This window comes from Neoarius graeffei, chromosome 28 (assembly GCF_027579695.1).
Source record: "Neoarius graeffei isolate fNeoGra1 chromosome 28, fNeoGra1.pri, whole genome shotgun sequence".
Lineage (NCBI taxonomy): Eukaryota > Metazoa > Chordata > Actinopteri > Siluriformes > Ariidae > Neoarius > Neoarius graeffei.
Window position 1 is genome coordinate 12,935,739 of NC_083596.1, and position 23,875 is coordinate 12,959,613.

Genomic DNA, 23,875 nt, shown 5'->3' on the forward strand with positions numbered 1-23,875 from the left:
GCGGCTAGAGATAATGGATGGACAACCAGCACTGATGTTTATGATTTGCATTTTGTTATGTATGTCTATTTATCTAGACTAAGACATACCCAAGCTGTAACATGCCATGTTATCATATTCTACTGAACGGTTAAAATCATTAAATAGCTTATTCTTATTTTGTTTTTTATGAAAAGGAACTACCGTAGGTGGGGTTTTTAATGTGACTGATACTTAGGAATGGGTTACAGTACGACCAGGGACATTAATTAAAATCAGTTTTGGTTTTACAGATAATGAGATGAGATGAGTATAAGGCAATAGAATGTTTCTTTTTCATCTTACTTTCCTATTTCGTAGTGTTTGCGTATTTTTGGCCAATATTTTGCGACCATGGTCAATTTAGATCGAACTTTTGATAGAGTCTATGGCCAGTCATTTTGCCCCGCCTCGCGCTCTGTCCGGTGCGGTAGTGATGTCCCGTTGCTTGCACGCTGCAGCAGAGACCCGTGTGACCTTCAGCTGGTCCAGTCACTGTTCTTTTACCACTGCCTTTATTCTCATCTTTGCGGTGTGTTCTTGATTTTTCCATTGTGTCCTATTGTCCTATTTCACCATATCAAATACGCAAAATGTATCATCTCATCTCATCTCATTATCTGTAGCCGCTTTATCCTGTTCTTCAGGGTCGCAGGCAAGCTGGAGCCTATCCCAGCTGACTACGGGCGAAAGGCGGGGTACACCCTGGACAAGTCGCCAGGTCATCACAGGGCTGACACATAGACACAGACAACCATTCACACTCACATTCACACCTACGGTCAATTTAGAGTCACCAGTTAACCTAACCTGCATGTCTTTGGACTGTGGGGGAAACCGGAGCACCCGGAGGAAACCCACGCGGACAACATGCAAACTCCGCACAGAAAGGCCCTCGCCAGCCATGGGGCTCGAACCCGGACCTTCTTGCTGTGAGGCGACAGCGCTAACCACTACGCCACCGTGCCGCCGCCTTCTTTTTGTTGTGTTTTATTTTCAAGATGAACTTTATTCATTACACATTTGTGAAATTCCTCTCTGCATTTAACCCATCTGAAGCAGTGAAAACACACACACACACCCAGAGCAGTGGACAGCCATGCTAATAGCGCCCGGGGAGCAGTTGGGAGTTACAGTGGTATGCAAAAGTTTGGGCACCCCTGGTCAAAATTACTGTTACTGTGAACAGTTAAGCAAGTTGAAGATGAAATGATCTCCAAAAGTTATAAAGTTAAAGATGACTCATTCCCTTAATATTTTAAGCAATTTTTTAAAAATTTTCATCTTTTACATTTGCAAAATGGGCGGCACGGTGGTGTAGTGGTTAGCGCTGTCGCCTCAGAGCAAGAAGGTCTGGGTTCAAGCCCTGGGGCCGGCGAGGGCCTTTCTGTGCGGAGTTTGCATGTTCTCTCCGTGTCCGCGTGGGTTTCCTCCGGGTGCTCCGGTTTCCCCCACAGTCCAAAGACATGCAGGTTAGGTTAACTGGTGACTCTAAATTGACCGTAGGTGTGAATGTGAGTGTGAATGGTTGTCTGTGTCTATGTGTCAGCCCTGTGATGACCTGGCGACTTGTCCAGGGTGTACCCCGCATTTCGCCCGTAGTCAGCTGGGATAGGCTCCAGCTTGCCTGCGACCCTGTCGAACAGGATAAAGCGGCTACAGATAATGAGATGAGATGAGATGAGAATGCGAGGGAGTTGCTTAGAGGAGCCCATGGCTGTTGATTTTAGGGACAAGTTTGAGGAGTCAGAGAATTTATACAGCTTTGAAATCTGCATCATCTGACCTTTCCTAATGAAGAATTTGAACAAGCCACAGCTCAATAAGCTAATTAAGGTCTGGAACCTTGGTAAAAGTTACCTGAGAACTCAAATGTATTGGAGTGCCCAAACTTTCGCATGGTGTTCCTTTTCTTTTTTCACTCTCCAATTGTACAAAATAAAAATAATACACAAATCTTGCAGAAAATGCTGAAAAGAAATGTCGTCTTTACCTTTATGCCTTTTGGTGATCAGTTAATCTTCTGCTCACTTAACTATTCACAGTAACAGACATTTTCAGAAAGGGTGCCCAAACTTTTGCATGCCACTGTAGGTGCCTCGCTCAACAGCACCTCAGCCCCAGGCCGTCCAATATTAACCTAACTGCATGTCTTTGGACTGTTGGGGAAACTGGAGCACCCAGAGGAAACCCACGCAGATACAGGGAGAACATGCAAACTCCACACAGAAAGGCCCTCGCTGGCCGCAAACCCAGAACCTTCTTGCTGTGAGGCAACCGCGCTAACTACTTATACCACCGTGTTTTGATACATTCCCTTATGGAAGCCTTCCACCAAATGTTCCACCATTATAATGACAAGGCTTCTCATAATTATGACTTAATCCATCCATTATCTGTAGCCACTTATCCTGTTCTACAGGGTCGCAGGCAAGCTGGAGCCTATCCCAGCTGACTATGAGCGAGAGGCGGGGTACACCCTGGACAAGTCGCCAGGTCATCACAGGGCTGACACATAGACACAGACAACCATTCACACTCACATTCACACCTACGGTCAATTTAGAGTCACCGATTAACCTAACCTGCATGTCTTTGGACTGTTGGGGAAACCGGAGAAACCCACGCAGACACGAGGAGAACATGCAAACTCCACACAGAAAGGCCCTCGCCGGCCTCGAACCCAGAACCTTCTTGCTGTGAGGCAATAGTGCTAACCACTACACCACCGTGCCACCCCAGCCAATATTCTCATCTCATCTCATTATCTCTAGCCGCTTTATCCTGTTCTACAGGGTCACAGACAAGCTGGAGCCTATCCCAGTTGACTACGGGCGAAAGGCGGGGTACACCCTGGACAAGTCGCCAGGGTATCGCAGGGCTGACACAGAGACAAACAACCATTCACACTCACATTCACACCTACGGTCAATTTAGAGTCACCGATTAACCTAACCTGCATGTCTTTGGACTGTTGGGGAAACCGGAGAAACCCACGCAGACACGAGGAGAACATGCAAACTCCACACAGAAAGGCCCTCGCCGGCCTCGAACCCAGAACCTTCTTGCTGTGAGGCAATAGTGCTAACCACTACACCACTGTGCCACCCCAGCCAATATTCTCATCTCATCTCATTATCTGTAGCCGCTTTATCCTGTTCTACAGGGTCACAGACAAGCTGGAGCCTATCCCAGCTGACTACGGGCGAGAGGCGGGGTACACCCTGGACAAGTCGCCAGGTCATCACAGGGCTGACACATAGACACAGACAACCATTCACACTCACTTTAGAGTCACCAGTTAACCTAACCTGCATGTCTTTGGAATGTGGGGGAAACCAGAGCATCCGGAGGAAACCCATACAGACAACATGCAAACTCCGCACAGAAAGGCCCTCGCCGGCCACGGGGCTCGAACCCGGACCTTCTTGCTGTGAGGCGACAGCGCTAACCACTACACCACACCACACCACCCTTCATCACATTATTTGTTATTTCTATACTTTTATGGCTTTGATTAGATTTTTTTTTTCATTTTATTTGGGTCTCTGTCCTGTACAACTCTGTTATTTTTTTGTCTTTGAATTACTTTATTTTATAATCTGTTGCTGATGTATAATATTTTATAGAGCATTGTACAATAGTAACTTAATATTTAAGTGTTTATATCGATAAAATATTTATTTCTAGAAAGTAAACGAGTCTAATATTCATGGAAAATATTATCAAGGAACCTTTGACCCAATTACAGCACATGATTGAGCTCAGTAACAGATTCATGTTTGCCTTCCTTTCCGCCTTGTATTAATGTTTGATATTTGATTGGCTACTACAGGGGGCGTGGCCCGCAGCGGGAAGCTCATTGGTCCAAATCCTGTCAGTGTCCCAGCCTGAGTCTCACGTCCAAAATAATCAGGAAGTGAATTATTATTATTGTTGTTGTTGTCGTTTGACTTGGAAAGGGCGACATGGAAGCTGGTCATACTTCAAATGTAGCTTCGTCAGAGACGAAAGACTTCGGCAAAGCTCTGTGCATCATAACAGGAGCATCTAAAGGTTTCGGGAAATGTCTGGCTAAAGAAATAGCAGCTCTGTTCAAACCAGGCTCAGTGCTCATCTTGGTTGCCAGATCTGCTGATAAGCTGCAGGAGCTGGAGGGAGAGTTATCCTCGGATAGAGACGGTCTGATTATCCGCTGTGTTGTTGCAGATCTGGGGCAGAAAGATGGAGTGGAAAGCGTTATAAGAGAAGCCAGAGAGGCTCCAAGCTCTGATATCAACAGCCTCTTCCTCTTTAATAACGCAGGTGAGCAGAAAGCATAGATTATTAGTTTCATGTTGTCTGGCCTGTGGACCACTGACTTTACTCTTTATAGCTACTTATAATAACTATAAACTTGTTTTAAGGCAAGACAATAAAGTGGAATATTTTTGAAATAAATAAAAATCATAATCTTTGCTAGCTGATTTTTTTCCCCCCTTTTTGCACTGGGATGTTTTTTCAAAAGGATTTTCATGCAAATCATGTCACAATAAATATGCATCTCATCTCATCATCTCTAGGCAAGGCAAGGCAAGTTTATTTATATAGCACATTTCATACGCAATGGCAGTTCAATGTGCTTTACAGAAGTAAAAACAAAAACAGTAAACAATAGAGAAATAAAATTACATAAAATATTTTTTTTATTCTAAAACAATTAATTAAAAGAAAATAATAAGAATTAAACAATAGTAGAAATAAAATAATAAAATGAAGTAGAAATAGGAGGAGAAAAAAAGGAAACCAGCAGAATAGAATAAAGAATAAAATAGAATAAAGTTAAAATTAAAGTAAATTTAAAACATGCAGAGAAAGTAAAAATTATTTTAAAAAAAGACAATATTGGGGCGGCACGGTGGTGTAGTGGTTAGCGCTGTCGCCTCACAGCAAGAAGGTCCTGGGTTCGAGCCCCGGGGCCGGCGAGGGCCTTTCTGTGTGGAGTTTGCATGTTCTCCCCGTGTCCGCGTGGGTTTCCTCCGGGTGCTCCGGTTTCCCCCACAGTCCAAAGACATGCAGGTTAGGTTAACTGGTGACTCTAAATTGACCGTAGGTGTGAATGTGAGTGTGAATGGTTGTCTGTGTCTATGTGTCAGCCCTGTGATGACCTGGCGACTTGTCCAGGGTGTACCCCGCCTTTCGCCCGTAGTCAGCTGGGATAGGCTCCAGCTTGCCTGTGACCCTGTAGAAGGATAAAGCGGCTAGAGATAATGAGATGAGAAGACAATATTAATTATTTAACAGAAAGCATCAGAAAACAGCTTGTTCTTTAACCTAGATTTGAAACTGCCAACAGCAGGAGCATTTTTAATGTCCTCTGGCAGTTGGTTCCATAGCTGTACTGCATAGTAGCTAAAAGCTGCTTCACCATACTTTGTTTTAACAACTGGTTTTAATAGTAAATTTTTCTGTTTTGATCTGGTAGATCTGATTGGGTTAGGCCGCTGCAACATATCAGAGAGGTAATTGGGCCCTGTACCATTTAGAGATTTGTACACCAGCAGCAATGCTTTAAAGTCAATTCTGTAGCTTACTGGAAGCCAGTGAAGGGACCTTAGAATTGGAGTAATGTGCTCTGTTCTTTTCGTTCGTGTGAGAACCCTAGCCGCTGCATTTTGAACCAGCTGAAGTCATTTGATGGTCTTTTTTGGCAGGCCTGTGAAAAGGCCATTGCAGTAATCAACCCTACTAGAGATGAAGGCATGTATTAGTTTTTCCAGATCATTTTTTGACATAAGTCCTCTTAGTTTGGAAATGTTTTTTAGGTGATAAAATGCCGTTTTAGTGATTGCTTTCATGTGACTGTCAAAGTTTAGCTCGCTGTCAATGAAAACACCAAGATTTTTAACCATTTCTTTAGTTTTCATCCCTTTTGTGTCAAGAATAGTGGTAATCTTGAGTCTTTCATCTCTAGCCGCTTTATCCTTCTGCAGGGTCGCAGGCAAGCTGGAGCCTATCCCAGCTGACTACGGGCGAAAGGCGGGGTACACCCTGGACAAGTCGCCAGGTCATCACAGGGCTGACACATACAACCATTCACCTTCACACCTACGGTCAATTTAGAGTAGGGTGACCATTTCCATAACACCAAAAAGGAGGACATTATTTGGATGGGGGGGTCTGGGGGCCCTCCCCCAGAAAATTTTGTATGTCTTAGATGCAATTTCCTCCATTCTAATCAATTTTAGGGTGAATAATGGCAAATCCCATCTGATTCATAGCCCTCAAATTTTTATGTAAACCACAGTGGCAAGATTGAGAATGGATTATTTTTATGCAAGTCACTCAAGTTTGGTGAAATCAACATCGCAATTTTGTAGGGTTAAAGATTATGATTGTGGGGGAAAAAAAGAGTAAGGTCAAAGCATTCATTGTGTTTATTATAATTCATGTATTAGTTCTTAATTGGGGGCGGCACGGTGGTGTAGTGGTTAGCGCTGTCGCCTCACAGCAAGAAGGTCCTGGGTTCGAGCCCCGGGGCCGGCGAGGGCCTTTCTGTGTGGAGTTTGCATGTTCTTCCCGTGTCCGCGTGGGTTTCCTCCGGGTTCTCCGGTTTCCCCCACAGTCCAAAGACATGCAGGTTAGGTTAACTGGTGACTCTAAATTGACCGTAGGTATGAATGTGAGTGTGAATGGTTGTCTGTGTCTATGTGTCAGCCCTGTGATGACCTGGCGACTTGTCCAGGGTGTACCCCGCCTTTCGCCCGTAGTCAGCTGGGATAGGCTCCAGCTTGCCTGTGACCCTGTAGAAGGATAAAGCGGCTAGAGATAATGAGATGAGATGAGTTCTTAATTGGCTAGAACACACAGTATTTATATTTATTAAAAACATTGTGGAGTTAACAAACCACTGAAATTAAACTTAAGGTGCTGAGTACCAAACAGCACAACATTTGTAGATTCTCAAAGAACAAACAGGCAACATAACCAGCAAACGTTTTAAAGCATTCATAGTATTTATTATAATTCATGTATTAGCTCTTAATTGGCTAGAACACCATATTTGTATTTATTAAAAACATTGTGGAGTAACAAACCACTGAAATTAAACTTAAGGTAGATATAGTAGATGTGCATTTGCACTGTCATCCATATTCTAACAAGTTAAGTTGTGAGCAGCTGGTCTACCGGACAGACTCGTGTTTCCAAGTCCCAGCCAGGGGGGCAGGGCACTAGGCACGCGCCAGGAAGATCATCAAAGGATAGAGCGCAACGCGTTCTAGAACGCAATGCCTCGCGGTGTGGAGTTCGCATTGCATGCCAAAAAACATCGAGCCATAGACTCTTTATTGTAGATTACTAGTGTGCAGCACAGATCTGCAGTTTCCCTACAAAGCGTTATTCTAGAACTCTGCTCTTCCAGTCTGGCAAGTTGATATTATATAATTCCGCTCATCGTCTCTAAAAGGAGGACAAATGTGCGTCCGGCTTGATGCTGCGCCGGACGCCAGACAAGACATTGAAAAGACGGACGGTCCGGCCTAAAGCCGGACGTCTGGCCACCCTAATTTAGAGTCACCAGTTAACCTAACCTGCATGTCTTTGGACTGTGGGGGAAACCCACGCGGACACGGGGAGAACATACAAACTCTGCACAGAAAGGCCCTTGTCGGCCACGGGGCTCGAACCCGGACCTTCTTGCTGTGAGGCGACAGTGCTAACCACTATACCGCCCATAAACATACATACTACTTAAAATCAAACATTTAGTCTTTTGATGTGGTTGAAAGGGGTGGTGTAGTGGTTAGCACTGTTGCCTCACAGCAAGAAGGTCCTGGGTTCGAGCCCAGCGGCTGGTGAGGGCCTTTCTCTGTGGAGTTTGCATGTTCTCCTCGTGTCTGTGTAACATGTGCGTTGTGTTGTAATACCACACATGAACTTCCAGTCGAGGGTTTTATCATTCTGACAATAGACACAGAAGTTGCATCACTCAACTGTCCAAACTGGCAATGATTCCACTAAAAATATAGAAACACTTATGTTAGCATACACAGAATATAGGCTTTACGAGCTAACAGTCTATACTTACTGGACAGATGCAATAAACATGCAATTCTGTTCTCATGTAAAGGTGTATCGAAGTCTACAGGGAGTGCAGAATTATTAGGCAAATGAGTATGTTGACCACATTACCCTCTCTATGCATGTTGGCCTACTCCAAGCTGCATAGGCTTGAAAGCCTCCTACCAATTAAGCATACCAGGTGATGTGCATCTCTGTAATGAAAAGGGGTGTGGTCTAATGACCAACACCCTATATCAGGTGTGCAAAATTATTAGGCAACTTTCTTTCCTTTGGCAAAATGGGTCAGAAGAGGGATTTGACGGACTCAGAAAAGTCAAAAATAGTGACATATATTGCAAAGGGATGGAGCACTCTTAAAATTGCCCAGCTTTTGAAGCGTGACCATCAAACAATCAAGCGCTTCATTCAAAATAGTCAACAGGGTCGCAAGAAGCGCGTTGAAAAAAAAGGCGCAAACTAACTGCCCATGAACTGAGGAAAGTCAAGCGTGAAGCTGCCAAGATGCCACTCGCCACCAGTTTTGCCATATTTCAGAGCTGCAACATCACTGGAGTGTCAAAAAGCACAAGGTGTGCAATACTCAGGGACACGGCCAAGGTAACAAAGGCTGAAAACCGACCACCACTGAACAAGACACACAAGATGAAACGTCAAGACTGGGCCAAGAAGTATCACAAGACTGATTTTTCTAAGGTCTTATGGACAGATGAAATGAGAGTGAGTCTTGATGGGCCAGATGGATGGGCTCGTGGCTGGATCAGCAAAGGGCAGAGAGCTCCAGTCCGACTCAGACGCCAGCAAGGTGGAGGTGGGGTACTGGTATGGGCTGGTATCATCAAAGATGAGCTTGTGGGACCTTTTCGGGTTGAGGATGGCGTCAAGCTCAACTCCCAGTCCTATTGTCAGTTTTTGGAAGACACCTTCTTCAAGCAGTGGTACAGGAAGAAGTCAGCATCCTTCAAGAAAAACATGATTTTCATGCAGGACAATGCTCCATCACACGCATCCAAGTACTCCACAGCATGGCTGGCCAGAAAGGGTCTAAAGGAAGAAAGATTAATGACGTGGCCTCCTTGTTCACCTGATCTGAACCCCATAGAAAACCTGTGGTCCCTCATCAAATGTGAGATCTACAAGGAGGGGAAACAGTACACATCTCTGAACAGTGTCTGGGAGGCTGTGGTTGCTGCTGCACGCAATGTTGATTGCAAACAGATCAAAACACTGACCGAATCCATGGATGGCAGGCTTTTGAGTGTCCTTGTAAAGAAAGGCGGCTATATTAGTCACTGATTTTTTTTTTTTTTTTTTTTTTGAATGCCAGCAATGTATATTAGTGAATGTTGAGTTGTTATATTGGTTTCCCTGGTGAAAATAAATGAGTGAAATGGGTATATGTTTGTTTTTTGTTAAGTTGCCTAATAATTATGCACAGTTATAGTCACCTGCACACACAGATATCCTCCTAAGATAGCTAAAACTAAGAAAGCCCTACTCCAACTTCCAAAAATACTCAGCTTTGATATTTATGAGTCTTTTGGGTTCATCAAGAACATAGTTGTTTTTCAATAATAAAGCTAATCCTCAAAAATACAACTTGCCTAATAATTCTGCACTCCCTGTAGGTACATATACATTGAAATAAGGAACGAGTATGCAAATAAAATAATCAAAATATCAAGATATTATTCAGTATGGTAAACTCGTGACCTGCCACTTGCGCGGGCAAGACAAACTGGGAAGAGCAGAACGCATCATTCCCATAACTACTGGTTTCTTAAAGGTTCAGAACACTATTTCACCACACTCAACTTAATGGCAAGTGGAATCACCAATCCTGTTACATCTGCATGGGTTTCCTCCGGGTGCTCCGGTTTCCCCTACAGTCCAAAGACATGCAGGTTAGGCTAATTAGTGGCTCTAAATTGACCGTGAGTGTGAATGGTTGTTTGTCTCAGAAATGTATCAGCCCTGCGATGATCTGGTGACTTGTCCAGGGTGTCCCCCGGCTCTCACCCATAGTCAGCTGGGATAGGTGCCAGCTTGCCTGCAACCCTGTAAGACAGGATAAGCGGCTACAGATAATGGATGGATGGATGTTGTTGAAAGAAACAATTACTTCACTGTGCAGACACGCTCAAGAGAAAAAACCCTTCACTGTCATTTTGTAGTATAGAATCGAACATCAATCTAACAATAATCATCATTGTGGAATTTCCTCTGTCATAAACGTCTACTTGGGGATAGAAATGAACGTGGAAAAATGTCATCTATTCTAAAAACGGACCTTTTTTTTTTTGCTCCCGATTATTAAAAAAAAAAAAAAGAAGCAGCAGGAATGGCTGAAGTGCCCTTGAGCAAGGCATCTAACCCCCAACTGTTTCCCAGGCTGCTCTGGGTATGTTGTACATCGCTCTGGATAGGAGTGTCTGCTAAATGCCATTAATGTAATGTCACAAAAACAGTTTTGAAGTTTCTGTTATGGTGAAGTGTAGCAAAAGTGGGACCTTTTTATTGATTATCACAAACCCTCCAAAATTGTCTATTTACCCAAAGATATTTTAACTAAACACAATATTATTTGGGCGGCACGGTGGTGTAGTGGTTAGCGCTGTCGCCTCACAGCAAGAAGATCCTGGGTTCGAGCCCCGGGTCCGGCGAGGGCCTTTCTGTGCGGAGTTTGCATGTTCTCCCCGTGTCCGCGTGGGTTTCCTCCGGGTGCTCCGGTTTCCCCCACAGTCCAAAGACATGCAGGTTAGGTTAACTGGTGACTCTAAACTGACCGTAGGTGTGAATGTGAGTGTGAATGGTTGTCTGTGTCTATGTGTCAGCCCTGTGATGACCTGGCGACTTGTCCAGGGTGTACCCCGCCTTTCGCCCGTAGTCAGCTGGGATAGGCTCCAGCTTGCCTGCGACCCTGTAGAAGGATAAAGCGGCTACAGATAATGAGATGAGACAATATTATTTGCATCAATTTGCATATCCTATTCCTTCTGACACCATAAGAATAAATTTGTTCTGTTTTAATTTCCTCGCTATTTGGGAGCAGATCACGTTTAATTGGCCAAAAATCCAGCGTCCCATTAATTGGTTTCAGTTGTCTAAGTAATTAACATGAACATAGAGAGATGTATTATCACACAACTTGTTTGCATTAACTGTCCACTTTATTTTGATTATCTTGACAAATAGGCAAGTATAATTCTTAGTTTTATAGCTATAACTTTCAAATTATAATCTCTTAAATACTAGAGCTATAACTGTTAAGGAACCTAAATGTGGAAGGATTTTGCTCCACTGACACTGAGTGTGATTTTAATGGGATCAAAATAATTTTGTTGATGCTTTTTCCCTCTTTAAGCTTCACTGGGCGATGTTTCACGCTACGCCCGAAGTTTCACTGACCTAGACGAAGTGGACAGGTATCTGTCGATGAACGTGAGCTCAGCGTTGTGTTTGACTGCCGGGATCCTGCAGGTGTTTCCAGCTCACGTGGGTCTGCGTCGCTGTGTGGTGAACGTGAGCTCTCTGTGTGCTCTGCAGCCTTTTCCCTCCTGGGTGCTCTACTGCACGGGTAAAGCGGCACGTGACATGATGTTCCGTGTCTTGGCCAAGGAAGAGTCTGAGCTCAGGGTTCTCAACTACGCTCCAGGTAAACATTAAAGCACACATTTTCTATTTTTGGAGATCCAGTATAGCCAAGTCTTGATCCTTTAGTACACTGGTCGCTCAGTAATAAGATTATAAGTGATTGTGTGTTGACTAGAGCCAAGGACAGATCAGCTATATTATGTTTTAAACTTGAAACAGAGAATTTTACATTGCATTATAGGCATTTAGCAGACACGCTTATCCAGAGTGACGTACAACATACCCAGTGCAGCCTGGGGAGTAGTTGGGGGTTTGGTGCCTTGCTGAAGGACATTTCAGCCATTCCTGCTGGTCTAGGGAATGAAACCGGTGACCTTTTGGTTCCAAAGCAGCTTCTCTAACCATTAGGCCATAGCTTTCTATATACCGGTATAGAATAAGCCTACACATCTATTGTTATTTCACTAATCAGACCAGCCACGCTAAATTCTATAAAAGTATGTGAAAACGCTTCCTTTCTCAATGCCTTCAATTGAAGAAGTTATATAAATGCATGTGATTTATATAAGCCATACTAGAGGATTTGCTACAGAAGTCACAATAGTTAATATAAATAAAAAAAAAATTGATTTGACAAATTATATCCAGATTTTTTCACATTTCATATAAAATATTTTGCTCTTGACAAACCCAGCTTTAGTACATCTGATCAATAACAGAACTAATACCGATTTCTTCCTTTTTTTGTTTTTAGAAGGAAAAAGCTTCCAGTGACGAATGTATACACCAACATTCATCACAGATACGTAAAAACAAGTGTGTATTGTAGTATTCAAGTCAAGTCAGTTTATTAGCTCTTCTGGCCGTAGGACAGGCTGGAGGAGCTTGTGCGATCACGCATCGTTCGTCTGTCCGTCCGTTGTCTGTCCACGATTTACAAAAATTGCTCCTCCTCCTACAGGATTGATCGGATTTTGATCAAACTCCCATACAATGTTCCCCAGGTGGGTGTGCATAAAAGTTGTCAAGACAGTGGTGCCACCTGTCATATTTACAACTTTATGGGCGTTTGAAAAATTTGGGTGACTCGTCACACCAAATACTATGGTTCGTAAACTGCTAGGATGTTTTCACTGAAACTCACCCAGAAGACTCTAAAGACGTATTCTAACAAGAATTGTTCACCAGGTGGCGCCACCTGCCAGGGTTTATATGCAGTTTCACAAAAATTGCTGCTCCTCCCACAGGATTGATCAGATTTCAATCTCACACACAACAACAGTGGCCGATATATGAGCTACGGCCTCATCGAGGCTATTTTTTGTGTAGCGTTTTTAACAACAGACACTGTCGCAAAGTAGCTTTACAGAAAATTAAAGACTTGAAACATAGGAACTAATTTTATCCTTAATAAATATATTTATCTCTGATGAGCAAGCCTGAGGCGAGGGTGGAAAGGAAAAACTCCCAGGACGACATGAGGAAGAAACCCTGAGAGGAACCAGACTGATAACAGCATAACGGACTCTTCTACTGATGACACACAGTTGTATGTTTCGGCAAAGCCAAATGAGAGACACCACCTCAGTAAAATTGGGGAACATGTAAAGGATCCTGGACACTGCTTATTAACTTCATGTATATTCAGGTGTATTCAGGTATAATATGGGTTAGATAACATGTCTTTGAAAGGTGCTGGACAAACCTGAGCTCACACAAGCTCACAGAGGCAAAAAGCAACACTGATTTCGTTGGATTTCATACAAACAAATTTATAAGAAGTCACAAAGTTCATAAGCATAAAAACGAACATCCTTTTGGATCATAAAATGAATCGGAAATATCTCGAATGCATAAAATATTGTTCTGTTCTTCGTGCTTTATACACAAGACAATATCTGATGCAATAAACGATACAGGAAAGCATATATATTTAACGTTATTAAATAATAAGAATAACTGTTTTATTCTATCCACATTCACTGGATTTTGAGAAACAGCACTTTTATTTTTTGCAAATTTGATAAATAAAAACTTTATACAAAACGTCTGACAAAATAATTTCCGCTTAGAATGTAAACAAACCAGCGAAATGAAGGTAGCAATTTGTGAAAAATGCTATAATAAATAATTCTTGAAAATTAAAAAAAAAAAAGTTCTGACTATCAAATACTTTCATTCCATATTTTGTTGCTTTTTTTTGTTGGGGGGTTTGTTTATGAGTAGAGTTTTTATTTCATCCTCGGTTGGTTCAGCAACACGCTCCGCCGTTTTTGCTTTTCTGTACTCACAGTATATGAGCTGATAGCCTAGTAGTAGAGTAGCCAATCAGAGCGCGCGATTATTCTAGCCACATTCACTGAATATGAGCAGTGTTTATATCATTTATAACAACATTAGTTTTCCTGTAACTTACTAATCTAAGATTTCTTTTTCTTAGTGTTATGAATGGATTTGTAATTTTTGCGTGTTTGGCAAAAATGACCCTATGAGCGCTAAAAAACAAAAGTGACTTCTGATGCCATTTAAAAAAATACACTTTCAGAACATACTGTTACTGCAGATAAAGCAAACGAATATGTAATGATTCGACTAAAACGGGCACCATTCTGTTACGAAAGGGGACATACCTTATATATTCTCCTAAATCAGGGGCGATTTCTCAGAGACAACAAGGGAAGCCGAGCTTCCCCTAAAATTCTCTCCCCAAACTGCGGCATCTACGATGTTGAATTCTCATTAAAACAATAACTTGCATAGCATAATATATGCCCAAGATTGTATTTACGTTCATGACTATCCTGTAACTTGAGTGATGTCTGACGAACTTGCAGTTCGCTACGAGAATCACCTTTGCTGCCAGGCTGTAACCAGCGTTGCCAGATACTGCTGACGTTTTCCAGCCAAAATATGTTCAAAACCCGCCAAAATGCACTTAAAACCGCCCAATCTGGCAACACTGGCTGTAACCTTTCTTATTTCAATGGGCTCTATGGCTGGCAGCCGGGTATCCGTTGCAGTCTATGAGAGGGCTCTGAACAGCCAATTTCGGCTAGTTGTTATTGGTTAAAATCGACAAAATCGTCACTTCCAGGGAAGCCGGGCTTCTCTGGGACTAAACGAGACAGTGGGAGGGACAAGAAGCCGGGCTGATGGAGGATTATTGGAGGTAGTGTTTGAAAGACGTGAGGAGGGCGGGCTCTGTACGTCGGCGAGGAACACGGAAGTATGATCAGTCAGTCCCTAGCGGATGTCGAGAAAGTGTAGTCATGTGCCAAAGTGCTGTCCGACTTTCTTTTCATATAAACGTTTCTTCTCATTGATGTCTCTGTACATTACTCTGTAAATAAATGTAAATATTACTCGTTGTGCTCCGTTAACTTTCATCCATTCTATCAGTTTGATCATTCGCGAATTCACTCGTTTATTTCATTTGTAGTTCAATCTGGTTGTAGGCTAGCTTGAGCCTTATTGGGATCTGCAGTGCTAGCTGCTAACAGAAATTGGTGAAGTCTCTGGAAAGCACAACCAGCTAGTATGACAGGGTCACAGACCATTTTCTGGAAAAGGAGCGGAGGGCAGAATTTGTGTATAAATAGTGTGCATCATATAATGTTCATGAATCTGAAGTGTGTATATTGTTCAGTAATGTTAAGAGAATGGTGGGCCCTGTGTTATAGGTTATACCTGGGTATAATATTCAAGGTTCTGTGTGTTGCATAGCCTACCTGGTTATGAATTTCCAGACTGTGTTGCAGAAGATGTTCAAGGATGTGTTGCACAGCTGGGTGTTGTGTTAAAGACTCTGTGTTGCATATCAGGGTATGATGTTCAAGGCTGTTTGTTGAATAGCCAGTGATTTTTGGATGTTTGATATTTTTGATTAAGGATATGAGGCACTAGCCTGGCAAGCCAGACTATAACATGAAATGTACAAGCAAAAATACTTTCTGCCACTAGGTAGGGTTGTCTAGTTCAGTATGCTAATGGGGCACACCTTTCTATGCTTTGATATCCGGCCTACAGGTTTTACGATGAATGCGTAAAATGGGCTTCCCCTGTTTTAAAAACCAGCAGCCGCCACTGTCCTAAATAATTAATAAACCCACACATTTTGTGAAATCATTCTTCAGCTCTCATGCCTCCTATTGAACAATAGGCGGTTCCTTATGTCCAGCAGTGCACTGCTTACCTGTGTTCATCTCTTTAATTCCTCAGGCCCTCTGGACACAGATATGCAACTTCATGCCCGATCTAACACAGTGGATGACTGCGTTAGAAAGTCCATGGCAGAAATGCATGCTGAGGGCCACCTACTGACCTGCGAAGAGTCCGTGGGGAAGCTGATAAAGGTCCTGTTAAAGGATGACTATGCATCTGGAGCTCATCTAGACTTCTATGATTTATAAATTAATTCTATGAGATTTTAATAGTAATTTCAAATCCGTGTTTAAAAGATCTTCTCATTTTGCTGTTTCTTATTTGTTGATTTCTGCTTATTTTAAGTATTGGAGCTTGGTCATGTATGACTGAAGTATAACTGACCAGAATTGTAGTCAAAATGGCCGCCGAATAAACAAACACTACTAGATAATGTCACAGTATCAGCTAGCTTGCTGATTCAAAGTAGTAAGATAGTTCATACTTAATAATCTTACTACTCTTGTTTTCTAGCATACTACGCACTAGCAAACCTGGCTTCTGGATTGAATCAGAATATAATAATTAGCCAAATTAGCTTCCTGATATTGGGTAGCTCGCTGGCAGACTTGACGACAGGTTCTAATCACAGAATAGTTGCTTTCAAGTTTATTGTTATCTGCCAAAGTGCAGTGTATAACATGCAATTAAGCTGTAAGTTCACCCACAACAACATTACAAACAGTTAGTTAGTCGAATGTTAGCTACACTCTCAGAAAATAAATACATTACTGAACCTTTAGGGGTACAATGGTTTGTCACTGGATCGGTACCCTCTAAGGTATTTATTTGTGCCCTTTATATACTGCTTGGGAATGTATATGTACCTTTATGGCCCTAAAAAGGTACACATAGTTACCTTGAGGTCCAATAACGAGCCCTAGGGGCTACATTTAAATAATATTGGCTGGCATTGAGTGGTATATCAGAGTTGAAGATGAGTTCAGTATCATGCTAGTTGAATGGAATATATCTGATACACCACAAAAAAGCCAGCCAATATTATTATTATTATTATTATTATTATTATACATTCCGTTTGGGTGTTTGATGCATCTTTCTCTTTCAAAATTCTCTCAATCTTCCATATTAATGAAGCAAGCCTGGTGGCCATGTTTGTTTACACATTGTCCCAGTCGCTCGCTAGCACGGAAGTTTTACGTCTCCGACACGTGACGTCATGCTGTCTTGACAACTATGCAGTGTCGTAAACCATATTCAGTGCTCATTCTCCATTGGATAGAGTGACGTAATACATGTAGGATAAGCGATATGCTAACAATATTGCATGCTATCAAACCAAATTAATGAAACCCACTCGAAGGGAATAGAATACATGTTTTTATTCCATCGAAAAAGTGTCCTGCATGTATAATAATAGTGTATATTGTACCTTGGGGGACAGAAATGGACTTCTACTGTACCCCTGTTTCACGGGCGATTGCTCTAAGACGACGAGGGAGGCTCAGCCTCCTTTAAAAATGACGAACATCGTGTAGGATGAATTGCACTAGGCTTATGTTATAGCCGACCTTATAACATTGCTATTTCAGATCCAGAATCATAGAAATACATGTGCTCAACCCAACTACAGTGCGAAATCATTCCGTTATAACTTTGTGTGCGTAAGTTTTTCCCCCTCGTGACAGCGCGATGCAGCGCAGCCTCAGTGGACTTCAATGGCATTTGGGAGCTATGCGCTTTTCAATCTCAAAATGCAAGACGATTATTGGACAAATACTGCAAAAACGCCCGCCCACGGAGTCTCACGGACTCCCAGCCTCAGTGGACTTCAATGGCATTTGGGAGCGATGCGCTTTTCAATCTCAAAATGCAAGACGGTTATTGGACAACTACTGCGAAAATGCCCGCCCACGGACTCCCAGCCTCACAGTGGGAGGGACATGGCAGTTTCCGTGAGGAGACTGGTGATTGGTGAAAGCGGTCGGATATTTTCTTTGATTGACAGCTCGTTTCAACTATAGACAGGCAGCGGTGAATTTCAGTTCAGCCCCATGCGGATTCGCAAGTGCTGTGGTGTATTGTAAGAGATCAGCTTACATTTCAATTTCATTCATTACATACGGTTTCTACCAGCTTTTTTAGTTTGTATATATTTTCATTGTAAATATAGTGTTGTCAAGTTTGCTATCTTAGTTCCAGAAATTTCGTTTATTTGAGTGACTGAACTTGAGGGGGCTAGTCAGCTAGCAAGAAAGCTGTGCACGGATGCCAAGCATTGCTGATTTAATTTTGGCGAAGCCATTTGCCAGTCTTCCTTTCGAGGAAAAAATTAAAATTAAAGAGCAGGGTAGACCGACGCCTCAAATTGACTTGGTGAAAAAGGTAGGGAATAATACTCGTTCCTTTCAGCTCTCCTGGTACGAGAAAGTGAATTGGCTAACAGCAAGTGACCCACATCAACAACAGTAAATAGGCTACTTTAGTAATATGTCATGGATGGACCAAAAATATAGAATCTATTTAAAATGTTTATGCTGAGTATATTATATTGGAATATATATTTTTCTGGATATGAATTAAACACAGCTACAATTTGGAAAACATTTTTAAACAAAAACACAGCCGAGAACATTTCACACTACAGACCTGGATTAAAAGTGAAGGGTTATCAAAATTGTCAATAAAACATTTCTCAGTCAAAATAAGTAAAATGTAGGGAAAGTGTCATTGAATGAAATGTGTGGCACCCAGCTCTACTGCTGAGGTTCCTGACAAAGAGCTGTTTTCAATAATGATCAATTTTTAAACAACATGCCACAATTTTAAAATATAAAATGTTAAAATATACCCCCCCAACACCACCATCATGTATATTGGACAGTAGGCTAATGGGCCAAAAGAACCTGTTATTTCACAGTTTGTGACCCTGCCAACAATCAGCCAGATCAGAGGCAAGAGTATGGGCAAAATTGATGTTTTTTCTTTTAAAATCTGGAAATATCGTAACCGACCAGCCTCCCCTGTTTGAAAGACTACCAGCCGCCACTGCCCTGTTTCTGACAGTGTAGCTGACTTCCCTAATATTAGCTCGCTTGATGGCAAAATTTGTAGCTGGTTTAATTACACAGTAGAATATTTAACCTAATATTAGTCCGGTTTGAAGTAGCTAATGTGTTGTTCAAATTGATTAGCTAGCAAAGTAAAAAGCTACTGCTATGTTACTGAATACTGAGAAATAAGGAGGTGCCAATTCTTTTACAGATCTTCTTTGTGTGTGTGTGTGTGTGTGTGTTTGTTTATGGGAACAAATGGCTATGTAGATTTTTATACATTTCCAATCAAAATCAGCCCAAAATTGTGGTATCAGTGCATCTCTAACCTAGATTAAACTAAATCACAGTGACATTCCCAATTCTGTTGATAATTTCTGTAATTTGGAGCAGATGGAAGCGCCTTCTGTAATTTGTGGTTTTGTGACTTGCATTATTCTTAAATGTAATAAAGGTGCCTTAATTTACTTGTATGACCTTATTTTAGTTTAGCCCCACCACCACCACCAATGTTACAGACCAAATTTCTCGCATCCTGGGCTGAAGGAAGCTGGGGGGAAAAAAAAAAAGATACTTTCCACATGTACAAATGATGAATTTCAGCTGAACCCATTGTACATGGTACATTTCCAACAGAAAATATTGCAATGTCTCCATGTGGAGATGGGTATGATCTGCCCTACCTTAGGTCCTATGTCCCATATAAAAAAAGAAGCTGGTGAGAATGGGAGTGCCTGTTTATTTAGAACGTAAGTGATGATCTGTCTCATGGGTGTTGCGTTACATTTAATCCTGCATTCTAAACACTTACTCAAGCATTTGTTCTTCACCCAGGAAAATATTTTCTTCGTTAATTAATATTGATTGTTTTACAGTAAGATCCATAAGTATTTGGACAGCAACACACTGGTAGATCATCACAATGGCTTTGAAATGAAGCCATCAAGACTGAAGTGAGACGTTCAGTTATAATTCAAAGGGCTTAACAATGGATTTGAATTGAAGTCATCATTAACCATTTAGGAATTACATCATCCCTCCATTTTCACAGGCTCAAAACTAATTGGACAATTGGCTGATAAGCAGTTTCGTGGCCAGTTATGGCCCGTTTCCTCATTATGTCATTTCATATTAAGGAGATAAAAGGTCTGGGGTTGATTCCAAGGCTTGAATTCGCATTTGGCAGCTATTCATGGGAGCTTTCAGTATGCGGTTCAAAGAGGTGTCGATGCAAGTGAAGGAGGCTATCATTAGGCTGAAAAAACAAAACAGACCCATCAGTGAGATAGCAGAAACTTTAGGAGTGGCCAAATCAACAATTTGGTACATTCATTATAAAAAAAAGAAGGAACAAAATAATGACCTCAGCAACATTAAAAGACCTGGAAGACCACAGAAGACAACTCAAGGGGATGATCACAGAATTCTTTCCTTGGTAAAGAAAAACCTCTTCACAACATCTAGCCAAGTCAAGAACACTCTCAAGGAGATAGGCCAATCAGTGTCAAAGTCTACAATCAAGAGATCCATCCGTTATCCGTAACTGCTTATCCTGTACAGGGTCGCGGGCAAGCTGGAGCCTATCTCAGCTGACTACGGGCGAGAGGCGGGGTACACCCTGGACAAGTTGCCAGGTCATCACAGGGCTGACACATAGAGACAAACAACCATTCACACCTATGGTCAATTTAGGCTACATCCACACGACAACGGCAATGAGATGTTATTAAAAAAAATATCACGTCCACATGGGCAACGATCAGTAAAATATCAGGTCCATATGGCAACGCAACGCTTGCTGAAAACGATGCAATACACATGCCACACCTCTAGGGGCGCTGTAAGACGGTCCCTTTGGAGACACCAGAACAATAGAAGAAGTAAGGACGCATGCGCATAAACTGTTATGCGCGAGACTTCATATTAGCCACAAAGTCAGAAAAATCTGTTCGTAAAATTACATTATAATGACCAAATACAATGAAAAGTATTTTTCCAGTCTCACCTGTGAAAGGTAATCCCATGTGATCTCGTTTGGACGGCAAACCTGTTGGTACAGTTAAACGCAGCACATGAATGAGGCATCTTTATTCTCCGCTTTGACCCATCCAATATGGCGGCAAGGATGACGTATGATTCTACGCGGAATGCGGCGTCTTTAATGGTCCAGAATAAATTGAATGCTACACGTTGATGGATTAATTTGTTCTTCTACGCCCTTTTTGAGGAATGTGTTGTAGGACTTAAACCAACATCTGAAGAGGTGAGATCGCTCCTTTTTTTCCCTATTTTTGCTGGCGGGATTGACTCTGCCCTAAGGGCTATTCTCTCTCTCTCTCTCTCTCTCTCTCTCTCTCTCTCACTTTGCACCATTACACAATAAATATTCACAGTGAAAATATTTTGTAAGCGCGTTTCATGAACCAAGTTATAGGAGTTGTTGACAACTCGCATCAAGTTCGTTACACTTCTACCCGGCGTGAAGCACATGTGGTTGTGACGTCATCGTAAACAAATCCGTTCTACTCATCCAGACGACTTCGCAACGGCAACGTTGCCAGATCTTTCCACTCTGGAACCCGTTCTCAAAAGATTGCGTTTTGGGGCACCCAAAACGCCGGTGCCGTGTGGACGCCAGGCCTAAACGATAAACAGTTGTATCGGATTCACCTGAATCCATTGCCGTGTGGACAGGGCCTTAGAGCCACCAATTAACCTAACCTGCAGGTCTTTGGACTGTGGGGGAAACCAGAGCACCCGGAGGAAACCCACGCAGACACGGGGAGAACATGCAAACTCCACACAGAAAGGCCCCTGTAGGCTGCTGGGCTCAAATCCAGAACCTTCTTGCTGTGAAACGACAGTGCTAACCACTACACCACTGTGCTGCCCCAATCAAGAGATGCCTTCATAAATGTAAATATAAAGGGTTGACCTCAAGATGCAAACCACTGATAACACTCAAGTCCAGAAAGGCCAGATTAGACTTTACTAGAAAGCCTGTCCAGTTCTGGAACAAGATTCTTTAGGCAGATGAAACCAAGATTAACTTGTAGCAGAATTATTGCAAGAGAAGAGTATGGAGGAGGAGGAACGGAAGGGCTCATGATCCAAAGCATAACCACATCATCTGTCAAACGTGCTAGACATGGGCATGTATGGCTGCCAACGGAACTGGGCCACTGGTGTTTATTGATGATGTGACTGCTGATACAAGTAGCAGGATGCATTTTGGTGTATAGAGCTGTACTGTACTTTCTGCTCAGATTCAGCCAGATTCTGCAAAAATGATAGGATGGTATTTCACAGTACAGATGGATAATGACCCAAAACATACCACAAAAGCAACCCAAGAGCTTCTTAAGGCAAAGAAATGGAATGTTTTTAATAAATGGCTAAGTCAGTCAACTCAATTGAGGATGTTTTTCACTTACTGAAGACAAAACTGAGGGCAGGAAAACTCAAACAAGCAGCAACTGAATGCGGCTGTAGTAAAGGCCGGGCAAAGCATCTCAAGGGAGGAAACTGGGCATTTGGTGATGTTAATGTGCTCCAGACTTCAGGCTAAGGTTTTGGATTCAAGTATTAAAAATGATGCTTATATTTTGTTTGTCTAATTACTTTTGAGCCTGAGAAAATGGCTGTAATTCCTAAACAGTTAATGCAATACAGTACCTTTGTTAAACCTCTTGAATTATAACTGAATGGCCAGTCTTGATGGCTTCATTTCAAAGCCATTGTGATGGTCTACAGAGGCAAAATGACAAAAATTGTGTCACTGTCCAAACACTCATGGACCTGACTGTGTATTTTAGGCTACGTATGTATTTTCTACTCCGTGTTCGAGCAGACAGACAAATAATTACCTTGGCTACAAATGTTCCAAACTGTCACAGTGTTTTTTTTGTCTCATCTGATCCTCTGCAGCTTACAACCTCTGGAAAGGTTTTCATTAAACACAACACACAACAAATCTCACACTCTCGTTATAAACATTTGTTTCAGGAAGATTATGGAAACATCCATGCCTGTTCGGAGAGATTCATCAGCCTCTGGTAGCACTGAATAAAACTTGCACAGAAATAAACTCGACTGTGATCCACAATCTAATCTTTTTCTTTAAAGCCACTACTGGCCTGGTTACAGTCTCTCCTGATGTTCTTCCTACTCGTTCAATTCCTACCAGAACTACAAGATCATCAGCCAACACAAAGGCCATCAGCTACCGCCCTGATATATGTAAAACAGTCACCCATCAGCGATCCTTCTTTCTACGAACTTCTCAGGCCCTGTCCACACGGCAACGGATTCAGGTGAATCTGATAAAATTGTTTATCGTTTCGGCCTGGCGTCCACACGGCACCGGCGTTTTGGGTGCCCCAAAACGAAATCTTTTGAGAACGGGTTCCAGAGTTGAAAGATCTGGCAACGGCGCCGTTGCGAAGTCGTCTGGATGAGTAGAACGGATTTGTTTACGATGACGTCACAACCACATGTGCTTCACGCCAGGTAGAAGTGTAACGAACTCGATGCGAGTTGTCAACAAATCCTATAACTTGGTTCATGAAACGCGCTTACAAAATATTTTCACTGTGAATATTTATTGTGTAATGGTGCAAAGTGAGAGAGAGAGAGAGAGAGAGAGAGAATAGCCCTTAGGGCAGAGTCAATCCCGCCAGCAAAAATAGGGAAAAAAAAAGGAGTGATCTCACCTCTTCGGATGTTGGTTTAAGTCCTACAATACATTCCTCAAAAAGGGCGTAGAAGAACAAATTAATCCATCAACGTGTAGCATTCAATTTATTCCGGACCATTAAAGACGCCGCCTTCCGCGTAGAATCATACGTCATCCTCGCCGCCATATTGGATGGGGCAAAGCGGAGAATAAAGATGCCTCATTCATGTGCTGCGTTTAACTGTACCAACAGGTTTGCCGTCCAAACGAGATCACATGGGATTACCTTTCACAGGTGAGACTGGAAAAATAC

General features: G+C 42.3%; 1 protein-coding gene across 1 annotated transcript; it reads left to right on the forward strand.

Moving 5' to 3' along the window:
- Positions 1-3,899: 3,899 nt before the first annotated feature.
- On the forward strand, positions 3,900-19,348 carry spra (sepiapterin reductase a). The gene is made up of 3 exons (XM_060912172.1): positions 3,900-4,323; positions 11,444-11,734; positions 15,892-19,348. The coding sequence occupies exons 1-3, from the start codon at positions 3,987-3,989 to the stop codon at positions 16,080-16,082; spliced, it is 819 nt and encodes a 272-aa protein (XP_060768155.1). The 5' UTR covers positions 3,900-3,986; the 3' UTR covers positions 16,083-19,348.
- Positions 19,349-23,875: the final 4,527 nt, after the last annotated feature.